This window comes from Drosophila hydei, unplaced genomic scaffold (assembly GCF_003285905.1).
Source record: "Drosophila hydei strain 15085-1641.00,03,60 unplaced genomic scaffold, DhydRS2 tig00008119-arrow-pilon, whole genome shotgun sequence".
In the NCBI taxonomy this organism is placed as follows: domain Eukaryota; kingdom Metazoa; phylum Arthropoda; class Insecta; order Diptera; family Drosophilidae; genus Drosophila; species Drosophila hydei.
This window is the reverse complement of record NW_022045830.1, coordinates 679093-695327: the sequence shown is the minus strand read 5'-3', so window position 1 is coordinate 695327 and position 16235 is coordinate 679093. Positions and strand designations below refer to the sequence as shown.

Below are 16235 nucleotides of genomic sequence, written 5' to 3'. Positions count from 1 at the left end.
TCTACGCTCACAGCTACTCAAACTGATCGAACAGATTCATGCTCTTCACTATGGTGACAACGCTGAATGCGAACTTGGCAACCTGTAAATAGTATCAAAATGATATAGGAAATATTTAGATGCATAGCCATACCAACCTTAATGTTGCTGTTTACTGATATTAGTATAATGCCGAAGCCAATAAATATGATCGGCTGCTGTACCTGATGCATGAAAATCCTTAAGGTGGATTTGTATTTACGCTCAGCATCGATCCAATGCGATTGACCCAGAATATTGGACAGATCATCGCTGTCTTCGACTAGAGAATCGCAGAGAAAACAAAACGGAAATGTCTCCAGCAGCAGAGCTATAAGCAATATGATCGAAGATATTTTGAAAAAGATATCCGAGGAGTAGAGCACGCCTATCATAGTTAGGCCCAGCACAGCCCCAATGAGCATAAACTGTATACAAATCGTGCGCGACAGTATGGGACGCATCAGGTCACAGCATCTGAAAGGAATTTCATGCAACGAAATGATGACTAAATAGATATAGGATAATATAAGGATGAGTATAGGGATAGGTAAAGATATATATAAAGTTTGATAGAAACATATTTATGGATATAGATGACTTATAGATAGAAAGATAGATATATTTAGAGACAAAGATATGCATAGAGGATGTATATAGATACTTAGATAGATACACATAGATGGATACAGAGTTACAGATAGATAGATGAATAGATGGATAAATATATAAAAGAATATGGATCAATATATTGAAGTAGATGGAAAGAATATATACATAGAAGGATATAGATGAATGTAGATATATGTAGATACATTTAGATAGAAATAGATGTATATAGATAGCTAATTGAATAGATGAATAGATATGCATTAGATGAAAATATATGAATATATTTGAATATGGATAGTTAGCTATGTGCCTATAGTATAGATAGATATACAAATCTAGATGGATGTAAATTGATGTAGATGAATGAAGATTTACATGTGAATGTTGATGTATATAGAATGAGTGATATGTACATATAGGAAGTTAGATAGATAGATCAGTCGATCTTACTTGACGATCAGTTTGTAGTACTTGATGCAATGCACCAGCTCTTCGTAGTTCTCAGGCTCCGTGTTGTACGTATCGGTGCGTAGATTGCGTATATGATCCTTCAAAATATCGACATGCGCTCGAAATACAACCATGCAAATTATGGGGCAGGTGTCCAAGACCAGATTCATAACCACAGCAACAGTTAGAGTTGAGAACTCAAAGAGTGTTTGTAGGCAGAGTTGAATGGTCCCGTCCCTCCAATCGAAGAGCGGATTATAGATCAGCCACGGAGGTTGAGCGTTCAATATGGGAGTCACTAACATGGACACCGTATAGCCCACGTAAGATACGCCGTAAACCACAGTGACGTAGTTGCAGTTGGCTACAGCTTTGTGGATCTTCCTGCGATCGCTGTCGACCTGTAGCTGCTCGTCCATTTCATCGAGCACTTTCATCGTCTCCTCAAGACGTAAAAATAGCAGGCGCATAATAAGAGACTTAAACGTAATGCCGCTCGTGTTAAGCATGATTTGGATTATGCCAAGAATCTCGCCAGAACGAAATCTCCCAAAGTCGAAAGCGAGACTGAGACCAAAGCCGACGGGTATATAAAATGCCGATAGAGCATTTACCAAGAAGGACCAGATGAAATACATATAGCGCATCGTACCATGCTTGGGTTGCAGCCAGCCAACGAATCTGATAACTCGAAACAAATAGATGCAAGCGTCTCTTGACTTCATCCGCACCCCAAGTGGAGCTGCTCTGATGAGCTTGAATATTCCGGCCATGGCAATTGAATGGAGCAAAATCACGATTGAAACTGAATCGAGCAAAGTAAAATTAAACTGCGAACTGCTGTTCGATTCGCACCATTCTCGAAGTGTCAACCACGCCCAACTATTTGCTTGGCTTATAATTAACACACAATTGGAGAATCCTTTGATAAAATATGTATTACTGTATAAGAATGCAAAGCTAGCTAAAAAGTTGCATATATCAGTCGTGGGTTTGGACTAATTTAAGATTTGCTGGCTATCAAAGCAAAAAGAGTATATTGGTTTTATGCAATGTCTGATTAGAATTAAAATTTGAAACATATATTAATTTGTATCTTTTGGTGACATGGAATTATGGAACATTAACTAAATTATTTGTGAGCTATAGACTTGATGAAGAGGGAGAGATAGAAAGAGAGCGAGAGAAGCTGGATAAGATGGAAGAGAAGATACTCGATAGGTAGAGGGATGGAGGGAGAGTGAGAGGTCGGCAGAGTGAGAAAGCTAAGATGAAGAGCTAGACATAGTAACAGAGTGGGAAAGCTAGATAGAGATAGCGAAAGTGAGATAAATGAGAAAGAGGGAGATATAGAAACAAAGGAAGAGCTAGACAGAGAGAGATTGAGGACGTCATAAATTATAGGTCATAGATCATAGATCATAGATCATAGATCATAGATCATAGATCATAGATCATAGATCATAGATCATAGATCATAGATCATAGATCATAGATCATAGATCATAGATCATAGATCATAGATCATAGAACATAGATCATAGATCATAGATTATAGATTATAGATCATAGATCATAGATCATGGATCGTGGATCATGAATCATAAATCATAAATAATGGATCATGGATCATTAGTCATTGATCATAGATCATTGATCCTTGATCATTGATCATTGATCATAGGTCATAAAAGACTATTGATCATAGATCATTGATCATTCATCATTGATAATTTATCATCGATCATTTATCATTGATCATGGAACATTGATGATTGATCCTTGATCATTGATCATTGATCATTGAGCATAAATCATAGATCATTCATCAGTAATTATAACTACTCTAATGCATTTACTTCAGGATCAGTTTGTGATAGAATTTGCAAAGATCTTTGTAGTTCCCCGTCTCCGTCTTGTGTGGAATTTTGCGTAGATTACGAGTATATCGATGTGAACTCGAAATATAGTTATCAATATGAGCGGATATGTTTCACATATTAAATTTATGAGCACACCAATAATAGCCCAGATCACAAGTAGGTAGTTAGATAAATAGAGCTGATTGCACTGAAATTATATACAATACAAAATCAATTCCATATTTGATCAAGTATATATATGAACTGCAAGTAATCGATAATAAATCGATGTTTAGTGGACATCTGTTAATCGATCAACGATTGAGAACCTATCGAATATCGGTAATCTAACAATAGCTAATAATTGCTTAACTGGAAATAATCGGTTCTTCAATTCGATAATGCTTGTTGACAGTTAACGCTAAATCCCTCGATGCAAATCTTATCGAAATGTGAAAGCAATAGTAATTAGTCACCGGAAATGAGATATAGTGAGTGTGTATATCGATAAATACACTATACTGTATATTGTATATATATAGCATATAAATTATGGGGTATTTGCACTGCGATGGCAAATATGTTTTCGTTATCAACATCCGTTCAAATGTGAATAGGCAACATTTATGTTTCGCGGTCGTGACACAAGTTAGGCAGGCCCCAACTGTCGAGCCTATCAGCTTACAGATCTTTGATGATATGCATGTGTGTGTGAGAGTGTATTTGTGCCTGACTTAGCGGTAGGCGTGTGCCGCTCTCGCGGCTGAAATCGCCAGATATGACTGCCGAATGGTGAAGAGTATGCTAACTCGTTGTTTCCCTTTTACAGGCCAGCAATTTCAAGTCGAGTCCGGTGCCAAAGACGGGCGGCAGCACATCCGAGTCGGAGGATGCGGGCGGCGGCGGCGGCGGCGGTGGCGGCATTGGCTGTCGACGCGATTCACCATTGTCGATGACCGTTGGCCATTTGGGCGGCGGGAATGTGGGCGCGTCCAGCGCGCTAAGCGGACTCAGCCAGTCGCTAAGTATTAAGCAGGAGCTAATGGATGCACAGCAGCAGCAGCAGCAGCAACATCGCGAGCATCACGTCGGCCTGCCACCCGAATACTTGCCGGTAAGTGAAGCCACATAGATCTACGTATTGCCCGACCCGATCCACTTTTCACTTTTATCTAACTGTAGTTAGCTAAGTTAATTGTTAAGGTTTTTTCTTTGGACCGGTGCGATGGTTCCAATTTCTGTTTTAAACCGAAAACAAAACAAAACCAAAAAAAAAAAAAAACAAAATGCAGCTTAATTTATTTTTTTTTCTAATTAAAATATTTTTTTGTATATATATATAAATATTTGCATAATTTAAGCCAATTGCAAAATGCTTCAAGAGAAAACCAAAAGCTGCTCACAAATTGTTCATATTATTGTTGTTGTTGTTGTTGCTTTTTGTTTGTAGTAAAATTTAAGAAAAAATCGCGTAAAGCAAAGGGCGAACGAAGGATTGGTTGTTTGGCTCGTTGATTAAACACATTTAGATATCTCGCAATGGAATATCGGCCAAGAAAAAGAAAAAATCTCAACAATTTTTTTGCTAAAGTAAATAAATTAAAAAAAAAAAAACGAAAACAGAAAACAGCGTCAAATCCTTCCTTCTACCAGTAGATTGTTTTGCCAATTTTTTCTTAAGTTGTATGTTTTTTTTTCCATTTGTTTTTCCTTTGGCTCTTTTTGTTGGTGTTTTGTTATTGTTCGGTTGCGTTTGGTGTTTGCCGTAGCCCAAAGCCAGCTGCACTAAAGACACTGAGCACAAAGCGGAGACCTCGATGCAGCAGCTGCTGCTGCAGCATGCGATGGAGGCGCAGCTCAAGACATTGCAACTGCAATATCAGCAGGAGACGCTGGACAGCACAGTGCAGCGATTGCTGCAGCAACAACAGCAACAACAGCAGCAACAGCAGCAACAGCAACAACAGCAGCAACAGCAACAACGTCTGCCGGATCCCAAGAAACTGCTGGGACCGCCAGCAACGACTACGGGCACCTCGTCGCGCAAGAGCGGACGCTTTCGAGCCAATTGGCTGTATCAGTTCGACTGGCTGCAGTACGATGAGCTGGCCAATACGATGTACTGCAAGCATTGCCGCAAGTGGAGCAACGAGCTGGCCGACATACGCACCTCCTTTGTGGAGGGCAATTGCAATTTCCGACTGGAGATTGTCAATCATCACAACAAATGCAAATCGCATCGTCTGTGCTACGAGCGTGAGCTGCAGGAGCAGAGCAATCTGGCCAGGATAAGCAGCAGCGGCAGCACAGCTAAGCGCGCTGCTCCGCCGGATATCATCACCATCAATGTGGGCGAGGACAGCGCCTGAAGCAGCATAGACACCCGCACACACACACACACCCACACTCACACACACATGTTGCTCTTGCTCAGGTTTAGTAGTAGTTAGCTTTTATAATTAATTTAAGCAGCTTGAAGCATTTTGCAATCGATAACAAATAAATATAAACGAGTATAAACTATGACAAGCTCTCTATCTCTCTATCTCTCCTTCTCTCTGTCTATTTGTCCTCTCTCTCTCTCTCTTCCAAGCAGAGCGCTGCTCTTAAAATGCACGCCGAGGACATGTCGACGCTGTTAACACAACACGCGCTGCAGGCCGCCGATGCGCGGGAGGAGCACAACGATGCCAAACAGATGCCACTCGATCAGACGGACAACATTGACGGTGAGTAGCGCACACAACTCTACCAATGTATATATATATGAATATATATATATATTATATATATCTCTCTTTATATATATATATATTTATATATATATATAGCATATATATGTTTCGTTTCTATCTGTGCTTTGAAGCTAATGCACTCGAAACTAAGCGATATCATCCAATGATATATAAAAAAATATCTAGAGCAAAACTTGTACAATTTTTGAATTAGCTTTTGATTTCTGTAAAAAAACCTGTTTTTTTTTTGTAATTATTCTATTGAGTCCGAAGGAAAACTTGTAGAAAAAAAAAACAACCAACAACAACTGTAAATCCGTAGTTCTTAGCTTAATTTGTTTTCGCATAACCCGTTCCTAACTATCCCAGCGTAGACAAAACTTTTCTAATTGATTGCGACTGGCTGTGCACAGTGGGGCGACGAGCAGGCCACCACTGTAGGCAGCCATATCGTAAAGTAAACACATATATATATATATATATATATAAATATGTGTAGTTATCCTGCATGCACTTGATCGTATATATATATATATATATATATATATATTAATATCCAAGCGAATCGAAACCGACCCGAAAGCACTTCAAGTGCTTTTCACACCTTTCTTACCCAACCACCCCGAACATCCACCCACCCCACCACCACACACAAGACAACTTTTATCGCTATAGTATATAGTATATGTATATCAAGTTCTTACTTTTTATGCTTTTGTATTTATGTATTTATCTATTTCTACCCATATACGTATACCTCCTCCCTCTATTATTATTATTTTTCTCTAATTTTTATTGCCGTTCTGAATGATAGCTTTTAAGCGAAAAAAAATGTTAAATCGAGAAGGAAATGCCACTTGCTAGAGCAGCAGATCAACACCTCTCCTACCAAATAGACTATGCCACATATATATACATATATATACTTTACTTTATATATATATATATATATATATGTATATTTGTAGTACATCAAATAATTTGTTGTTTTGTCGTATCGTATTTTGTTTTAATCGTAACTCTTAGGCGCAAACTATATTAGCTGACTTATCGTAAACGTAAACGTAATCGTAATCGTTATCGTAATCGGTTTAGTATTCTTTGTATGTTAACGCATGTTGCATGTTTAGATGACGCATACACACACGCCCACTGTTATGATTATGATTATTATTTGATCCATACAGTTAATATATATATATATATATTATTTTTGATTTTGACTCGAAATTCTCTTTACTTTAAATTTAAGTTATTCAGTTTCTTATTCATAGTTAAACCTATATGGGAAATGCCTCCGCTGACATCCATACAATTTACGTTCAGTTTAAGCAAATTGGCTCACATAATATTAACCTGACAAAATATATAAAAAAAAAACACGCTCAAAGTATAAACAATAAAAAATATATCATGACACAAACACACACTCACACACACACACTCAGCTGCTCACATAATATTTAAAAATTTATTTCAAATCTTTTCTCTCTCCACATCAACTAACTGCTTTTTATTATTATATTTGTTTAATTTTTCTATTACTAATTTATTTATTTATTTTGATCATTTTTAAAGTCTTTTGTGCGCGTTGTTTTGCCTTCTTTGTCTTAACTCTATTCATAACTGTGCTAAACTATATAGAAAAAAATACCTCAAATTTTTCAACTCTATTTTCGTCTTTAATGTTGCAACTTATTGTCTAAGAAAATCGAATAATTCTTTCGGTAAGAAAAACCAAACAAGAAAAAATATATAAAAAATAATAGTTTTTTTTTTCTCAAATAATAACAACAACAATAATACAAATATAAACAAATAACAATAAAAAAAAAAAATAAAACAAAAACTGCCACTGCTTCAAAATTCATTCAGTTTCTATATATATATATAATTTTTCTGTTCAATATTTACACTAACCTAACTTGCTGCATATATAATTTAATGTGAGCTCAATTTATTTGCCACCACTGTTTAACGAGATGTAAATGATTGTCTGTTTAATTGTAATTGGTTTTTGTCGATTCACTAAATGTTTTTTCTTTCGAATATATTTCCGTCTCTCTCTCTCTCTCTCTCTGTTTATGCATATACTATATTTATGGGTATGTGTACTATGCGTGTGTGTGCGTGTATGCTGAGTCTCTGTGTGTGTGTGTGTGTGTGAATTTAGTCTTACGGTCTCTACAAAGCTAAGCGTTAAGCGAAGGACTTACCATGCACATTGGTTACGAATTGCGCAAAAATTGAAAGAAATTATAAACGTACCTTATCTAACACGAACCCCCTTAAGCTACCCAAACTTAGGCCTCACAAAAAAAAAAAAAAAAAGAAAAAAAGAACTGGAATTTGCACCCAAAAAATGAAAGAAGAAAAGAAAAGAATATGAAATAAAATTAAGTATTATAAACTATATATATATCGTTTATTGCTGAAACATTTGTTGCAACATTGAAGTACTAAAATGAAATATCAAAATCAATCAAATAAATCAACAACAGAAATTGTATTATATTATGTAAATGTCCACAAATGACACACAAACATATAGAAATTAGTTATTTTTTGATTTGTTCTCCTTATATGCAATATATACACACTATAAATAGCTGAATTGTTTGAATACTGAAACCTGCCGAAACCGAAACCAAATACCAAATACCAATTTTTATTAGCCTTAAGTTGAACTTTTAATTTGTGTTTAATTTTTAATTTAATTTTAGTTTAATTACAAATTGTTCTTAAGCTGCTATTTATATATATTTCTATATAAATATGTTTTCTCCTACGTTTGTCGATATGATTTGAAATCCTCTTAGTTGCCAAACAAGTACCTAAGCTATTTAAGCCAGCCAGCCAGCTTTATTCCTAGTTCCATTTTGTTCTCAATGCATTTTACGTTCTCTTTTAAATGCCAAAACACCCACAATATATACACACGCATACGATCTGAATTGAATTGTAATGAAAACCGAAAGCAAAAAAAAAAGCAAAAACCAAAACTGAAAAGCAAAAAAAACACTAAAGAACTATTCTTGTAGCTGTTTCAATTCGTTTGCATAACCTAAAGAATATGAATCAAAATCAACATTTATATCTACATACTTATATCTACCTATACCACATACCATATTTATACATATATATATACAATATGCAATCCTTATGGCCTGCCTTATTCAGTTCCAATTACCAATTACCAATTACCGATTACCAATTGGCCAGAGCCCACTGTGCGCATGGAATGTAAACGAGAGCGCATCCCCCCAGGCATTGCATTCCACGCACTCGGCAAATCCTGCTAAAAAAAAAACAATAAAAAAAAAACAAAAACAAAAACAATAAACCTATCGCCACAGTGATAACGCATTATACGAAACGCAAATGTTTGCAGGTCGCGTTAAATGTTTTAACAGTGCCCGCAAGCACGAAGCGGACGACGATGTCGAGGTCGATGTGGCCGTTGCCGTTGTCCAGGATGTGGACGTCGATGAGGAGGAGGCGGAGGAGGCGGCGGCGGCACTGGCCTATCATCATGCCACGCCCAAATATAGACGCGCTATCATCTATGCGCCGCACGACGAGGATATGCCCGCCACGGATCTGTACATGGATAACAGCTACAACTGCGAGTACAAGTGCAAGGAGCGCAATATGCGCGCCATACGCTGCAATCGGCAGCAACATCATCCGCATCCGCATCAGCATCAGCATCAGCATCAGTTGGCGACGGCGCCGCAAACGGCGCTCAATCTGGGCCGGCACAGCAGCGCAATCGTGGCAGCTACAGCGGCGGAAACGCTCTGCGGCGCTGAGGCAGCAGCGGCATATTCGCCCACGCCCACCTCCAGCAACAGCAGCTATCGCGAACAGCAGCAGCAGCAGCAATCGCATTTGAGCTATGCGCTGCAGCAGTCGCCCAATGGAACGCAGCAACTGGAGCTGGCGCACAGCTATGCGCATCATGGACATCATGTGCCGCCGCCGCCGGCGCCGCCGCCATCGCTGGCAGCCAATTCGCCGCATTATCAGCCCGCCATTGGCTCGCTTTCGCCGCAGCCCAGCTCGTCGTCATCATCAACATCAGCGGCTGCAGCGGCGGCGGCAGCGGCAGCAGCAGCAGCGAATCGTCGGGATCATAACATTGACTATTCAACGTTGTTCGTACAGCTGTCTGGTACGCTGCCCACGCTCTATCGCTGCGTCAGCTGCAACAAGATCGTCTCGAATCGCTGGCATCACGCCAACATCCATCGGCCGCAGAGCCACGAGTGCCCCGTCTGCGGCCAGAAATTTACGCGTCGCGACAATATGAAGGCCCATTGCAAGATCAAGCATGCGGATATCAAGGATCGTTTCTTCAGCCATTATGTACATATGTGATCACTTCTTTAGATAGTTATACGATCTGTAAAAGCCACTCGCGAACAACCCAATGGAAGTCTGCACCAGAGTTAAAACTATTTATTATGTAGAGCCCTAAGAATTTCCGAGAGTTTCCTTACGCAATTTATCGTGAAAGACGGAAAAGTTAAACAAATCAAATCAAATCGAATCGTATCGAATAAAAGGTTTTCAATCTATAAAACTTAATAAGCCCACATACGTAATATTATAATACAAAAAGAACTTAAGATTTATCCAAACAGTTTCTTTAGCTATGATATCAAAGAAGAAATATGTATTCTACTCTCGTAGTTGATTTAAAAGACTTTTTATTAATTGTTACTTAAATAACCTTTAGATGCTTTTTTACATCAATTGAATCGTTATTATTATTATGATTATTATTATCATTATTGTGAACCGCGGCCAGTACTTAAGAGCAAACTTTATAAAGTATTACATTAGAATTCCACGACGTTATGCTTCCAGTTTTAATTTTCTTTATTTATGTTTACATATAACAAATAATATTTAACATGTGCTGTAGTGAGTTTTTTGACTAATACTATTTTGTGTGCCATATTATCTAGTACTTAATGAAACAATCAAATGGTTAAACAACAAATGACATCAATTTTATCAAGAAATGCAACGAGTGAGGCATGCAACAACGAGACTAATTCATTAGCTGAAAGCTATTTGAAAAGCAAAGAGCGAAAAGCGAAATGCGAATAGCAAACAAAAGCAATAAATATGAAAATACAAAAAAAAAAAAAAACAATTTTCTCAACAATTAAGCAAAACAACAAATATTTTAAATAAACTAATATTATAAATTGTTAAAATAAAAACAAAAACTGTAAAAACGATTGCGCTCGATTTCAAAACGAAGCATTTACAAAAAGTGCAAAAATGAGCCCCCTATGAGCACTTATGGATATATATCTTAACTAGGATTTGGTATTGCATCTTCCAAGAGTATATAGAGCATATTGAACTCTGATTTGAAGTTAACGTACAGCTCAATGAGTCGTTATGTTACAGTATACAAGCAAGTCTCTCTCTGCTGATCTGCTATGAGCATAAGTAAGATCGATAAGAGTTGGCTCTACAACATTAAAGATTATATATTTGATATGGTTATCATATCATTGATATGGTTTTAAGACTACAGTTCCTTCAGTTGAGATCATTCAGATCAAAGATCATTTTGCTGAAAGGTCATTCAGTTAAAGATCAATCAACTGAAAGATCATTCAGCTTAAATATCACTCAGATTAAAGATCATTCAGATAAAAGCTCACTCGGATTAAAGGAACATTCAGGTCAAAGATCATTTCGTTGAAAGGTCATTCAGCTCAAAGAGTATTCAACTGAAAGATCTGATATATCATTAGTTTAACTCTTAAGTCTCTGATATCATATCAGTGCAATCAGATGACATCTATAATGGTTTCTTGATTTCTGTGAGTATATATTACTCTTTTGATTCATTCATCTAAAGGTGTATATCATCACTGATATGCTATGATCTAGCAGAACTTTGAATTGATGTATTGGCTAAAGTAAGAGATGTGATAGGATAATCTTTTCTAAGAGCAAAGATCGGCTCTATTCGTTACACCTCTCCAAACTCATCATAATTGATTGATGTCATAATTTTTTATGATATCATTGATTTTATATCAATGTCTATGAAATGATAACTCTTAAAATCTAATTTTTTCAATCATTACAAACTATAAAAGTATATATATATACTCTTATTGTTCATTCATATATATATATATATATATGTCATAATATATATCATCTATGATTTAGAATTGGTTATTCGGATCAATTCTTATCTGCCTGATATGGCATAGCTTTGATCTACAGAATGTTGTAACAGCACTTCAAATATCATCATATATATGCTCTTAAAGGTTCCATATCTATGATAAGATATAATGCCAATCCTTTATGTATTTGCATTGAAATTGGGCGCTCGTTAGATATCTATATACCACAAATAAAATATGTTTCTCGTATCTTTGGCAAAAGACCCACCGATATTGGATTGGTTGCAACCGTTCTTAAATTATTTCGATTCACAAACAAATATATATATATATTTCTATAAATTTAGAGTGGTTTTTGCTAAAGTTACATTATCTCTAGTTCACACTTTAAGCTCAGCAATAAACAAATGTATTTGAAAAGCAAAAATAGTCGTAGTTTAAACAAATGAAATCCAATTATGCAGATCAAGCGAAAGCAAAAACAAAATATCAAAACAGCAAATATTACTTAACGTCTTTAACTTTACTTAATAAAACTCTTTCAAATCAAATTCCAGTTCTTTTCAATTCTCAAAAGAGATCGGCCTTTAGGTACTAAAAACTAACCAAGCAAAGGTCAATCAATCTACTTAATGCCAGTTTCTTATAATATATATATATATATATTTTGTACGTATATATATGTGAGCAAATACCGTTATCGATTTCGATTAATCCAAACAATAATAATAATAATAATAATAATAAATAAAAACTCCAAGCGCACTCTCTACCTACGGTAAGTTTCCATTTTCTAAGCTCTAACCAAATACATCTAAGTTGATTTAAATATGTTAAATTACATTTTAATGCATAAAAACTTAAGTTACGTATTGTTTTATGTATGTGTTCTCTTTTTTATCTAAAAAAAAAAAACGAAAGCTAAATTTAAAATTCTTATAAAAATTACTGGACGAAAAAAAACAGGAATTGGCCAAAACAATTGAAAATGTTTTCTCTCTCTCTCTATATATAATATTTCTAAAATGTTTTGAAACACTTGCTCTCTTACTCACTCACTTTCTACTCTCTTACGTCTCTCTCTCTCTCTCTCTCACACACAATCTTGCGCTGTCTCTCACTTTCTCTTACGCTGTTACTGTCTTACTCTGTGGACTTTTTGTCGTTATTTGAGCTCTCTTACTATATAGATATATATGTTTTGTATGCAGCAGGCAGGAGGGGTGTTGAAAACATATTTTCGTATATGCCACAATGTCGAATGTCGCTTAACTATATTTGACTATTTACATATTATTTTTTATGTATTTTTTTTTTAAATTTCCTTTGAGTCTTATATGCTGGCCCCTCTTATTTAACCCTCTTTTGTACATTCACATTAGCATTTCCCTCAAAAAAAAAAAAACAAAATTAAAAATAAATTATAATGAGAAAACTGCCCTCAACGCCCGTACAATATTTTTTGAAACTAATACGGTTTCGGCTTAAAAACAAACCTCGAAATAAAACAAATTATAATAAAAGGCAAACTTCTATAATATTAACAGTCGAAACAAAACATCCAACCAAAACACACACACACACTCATCAGCTACTTAAACCACATAACAAACAAATTATTTATATATTATAAAACTACAAAACCAAATTGATATATCCCAAACAAAAACACAGCGCTCATTGCATATATCTATATGTATATATATATATATATATATATATATATATATATATGATTATAAAATATATATATATATATATTTATATTTCTTATAAACGTTATTTGGTTTGGGTTTCTTCAAAAAGTCGTTCGTTTATTGTAAATAATAATTTAAGCAATTTTTCACTTTTGTCAACAATTTTTTTTTATATTTTTGTTGTTCTGAATTGGTTCTTCTTCTTTCCATTCCCAAACGAAATATTTTACTAAATTAATCATAATTGTTTATTAAATATTTTGTTTTTGTTTTGGGTGTAACAAAATTTTGCGTGTAAATCATATTTGAAATTCGAACTGAAATTGCGAAATAAAACGGAATTTAACTCGTTGAAGCCCACCCCACCGAACCAACCCATACACCTTTCATGGTTTTTCCCCCCCGCCAATTACATATATATATACATATATCTTACTAAAACTCCAGACAAGACGTCGTTCGCACGTCTTGACACATATATATAGTTAATAAATTACTGCAAACTCTTCATTGGCTACAAAAAAATATTCAAATATAAATAAAAAGCAAGGGCAACTAGTTAAATAAACAAAACCAAAAAAAAAAAACAATACAGCTTAAGAATAATTATAAAAATAATAATTTTTCTGTTTCTGTGAATCACCAACAACAACATTGTTTTTCTCTTCTTTTTTCTTTACGCGTTTGAACGAACAAACCAAACCAAACCAAACCAAACCAAAAACAAAAACCGAAACCAAAAAAAAAAAACCAAAACAAAAAAAAATAAAACTAAATTGAATATTTAAAAACAAAACATCTAAAACTTAATTAAAAATTAAATTAAAAAACATAAACGAAAATAAAATAATTAATACGTGCGCAGGCTCGAAGGCCTGGCACATGCGGCTCACCTTCGAGCGCCTCTCCGGCGGCTGCAACCTGCATCGCTGCAAGCTGTGCGGCAAGGTCGTGACGCACATACGCAACCATTACCACGTCCACTTCCCCGGCCGCTTCGAGTGCCCACTGTGCCGCGCCACCTACACACGCAGCGACAATCTGCGCACCCATTGCAAGTTCAAGCATCCCATGTACAATCCGGACACGCGCAAGTTCGACAACCTAATGTCCGCCACGGCGACGGCGGTGGGCGGTGGTGCGGCCACGCCTACGGCCACACAGCTGGCGGCCGCATCGCAGGCAGCCATGGCAGCGGCGGCAGCAGCAGCGTTTACAGCCGCGCAGCAACAGCAGCAGCAGCAGCAACAGCAGCAACAACAGCAGCAACAGCAGCAGCAGCAGCAACAGCAGCAGCAACAGTCACATCAACAGTTGCAGCAACATGCACACGCCCTGGCGCAGCAGCACATGCTGCATCAACAGCTGCAGCCACAGCATCATCAGCAGCAGCAACACAATGCAACAAGCGAATGATATAGCCAGTACCTGGCCTGGAACTATGCTGCATGGAGCCCAGACGAGTCGACCATGAAACAGCCGCCGCACTTTGCCAGCAACTATCAACAGCAGCAGCAACATTTACTACGCCGGGCACAGCCTCTCAATTTCTATGCACGCAACTACTATCAACAACATTTTGAGGCCAAGCAATACAGCAGCAACATGCGCTTGCAACAGCAGCAGCAGCAGCAGCAACATCGCCAGCAGCCGACGCAAACGATTGTCATTGATGAGAGCGATGACAATGAGCTGGAGGAGGAGCCAGGCGGCATGGCCAGCTGCATGCGACGCAGCTTCAATCATTATATGGAGCAGCTGAAGCAGTTGGCGCCGTGCGCAGCTGCAGCAGCTGCTGCTGCTGATGATGCTGCTGCTGCTGCTGCTGTCGTCAACAGGTGCAATAGCGACAGCAACAATTCAACAAATGCCAATCAAATGGAAGCTAATACAAATACAACAGCCACAACTACTAATAGTAATGCTAATGCTAATGCTAATGCTAATGCTAATCATAATAATTGTAATCCTAGAAACTTCAACAGGCAGCTGCCACCTTAGGCATTGGCAACAACAGCAGCAGCAGCAGCAGCAACATTGATACTCAGACCTAAGCATATGCATATATAAAATATATATATATATATATAAATATCCCGATATCTATATATATATATATGTAATTAACTGAATGAATTCTTAAATGTTGACCATGCATTGCAAAATATTATGGTAAGCCAAATTTATTTGTCAATTATATAGGGAAAGCAAGTGAAGAGCGCTAAGTGGATAAAGTATGGAATCAAATGCTGATCTGTGCACGATTCATGGTTTCAACTGGATGCAAATGTTTGCAAATTCAAATATAGAAAAACCTAACAATAGTTATTAAAAGGGACAAAGGGTTTCCAAGGCAGCCAACAGAGAACCTTAAACGAGATTGTGCATTATAAATATATGCAAAAAAAAAAACACATATAGATATACATAAATTCAAGTAAAAATTCGATCAGCACTTTTAAACTAACATAAATATCTCCTTTTTTGGCAGCCCTGACAAGCCTGTTCTAGAGCAAATCATGTGCCAAACTGTTTGCACCTGTTCGTTGTTGCATTTAACACGCTTACAGCAAATCTTAACTGTATAGAGTCGACTATATGCACCTAGAACTCACTTTAAACATAATTAACAGAGATTTCCTTCAGATAAAAACAAAAAAAAAAAAACAAACAAGGCACAAAGACATTGTT

General features: G+C 36.6%; 1 protein-coding gene across 10 annotated transcripts in view; it reads left to right on the top strand.

Moving 5' to 3' along the window:
• LOC111592945 (sex determination protein fruitless) overlaps nucleotides 1-16235 on the top strand; it is a 122924-nt gene that overhangs the window by 101485 nt on the left and 5204 nt on the right. For 5 of the 10 annotated variants that reach the window (XM_023305417.2, XM_023305413.2, XM_023305415.2 and 2 more), the window contains 3 exons: nucleotides 3772-4056; nucleotides 5536-5671; nucleotides 9072-10318. In XM_023305417.2, the coding sequence (XP_023161185.2) occupies nucleotides 3772-4056; nucleotides 5536-5671; nucleotides 9072-10060 (1410 nt within the window). In that variant the 3' untranslated portion in view covers nucleotides 10061-10318. Of the gene's footprint in view, nucleotides 1-3771; nucleotides 4057-4711; nucleotides 5355-5535; nucleotides 5672-9071; nucleotides 10319-14409; nucleotides 14968-16235 lie in introns of those variants that run through there. The other 5 variants (XM_030224897.1, XM_030224896.1, XM_030224899.1 and 2 more) reach the window with 5 other exon arrangements.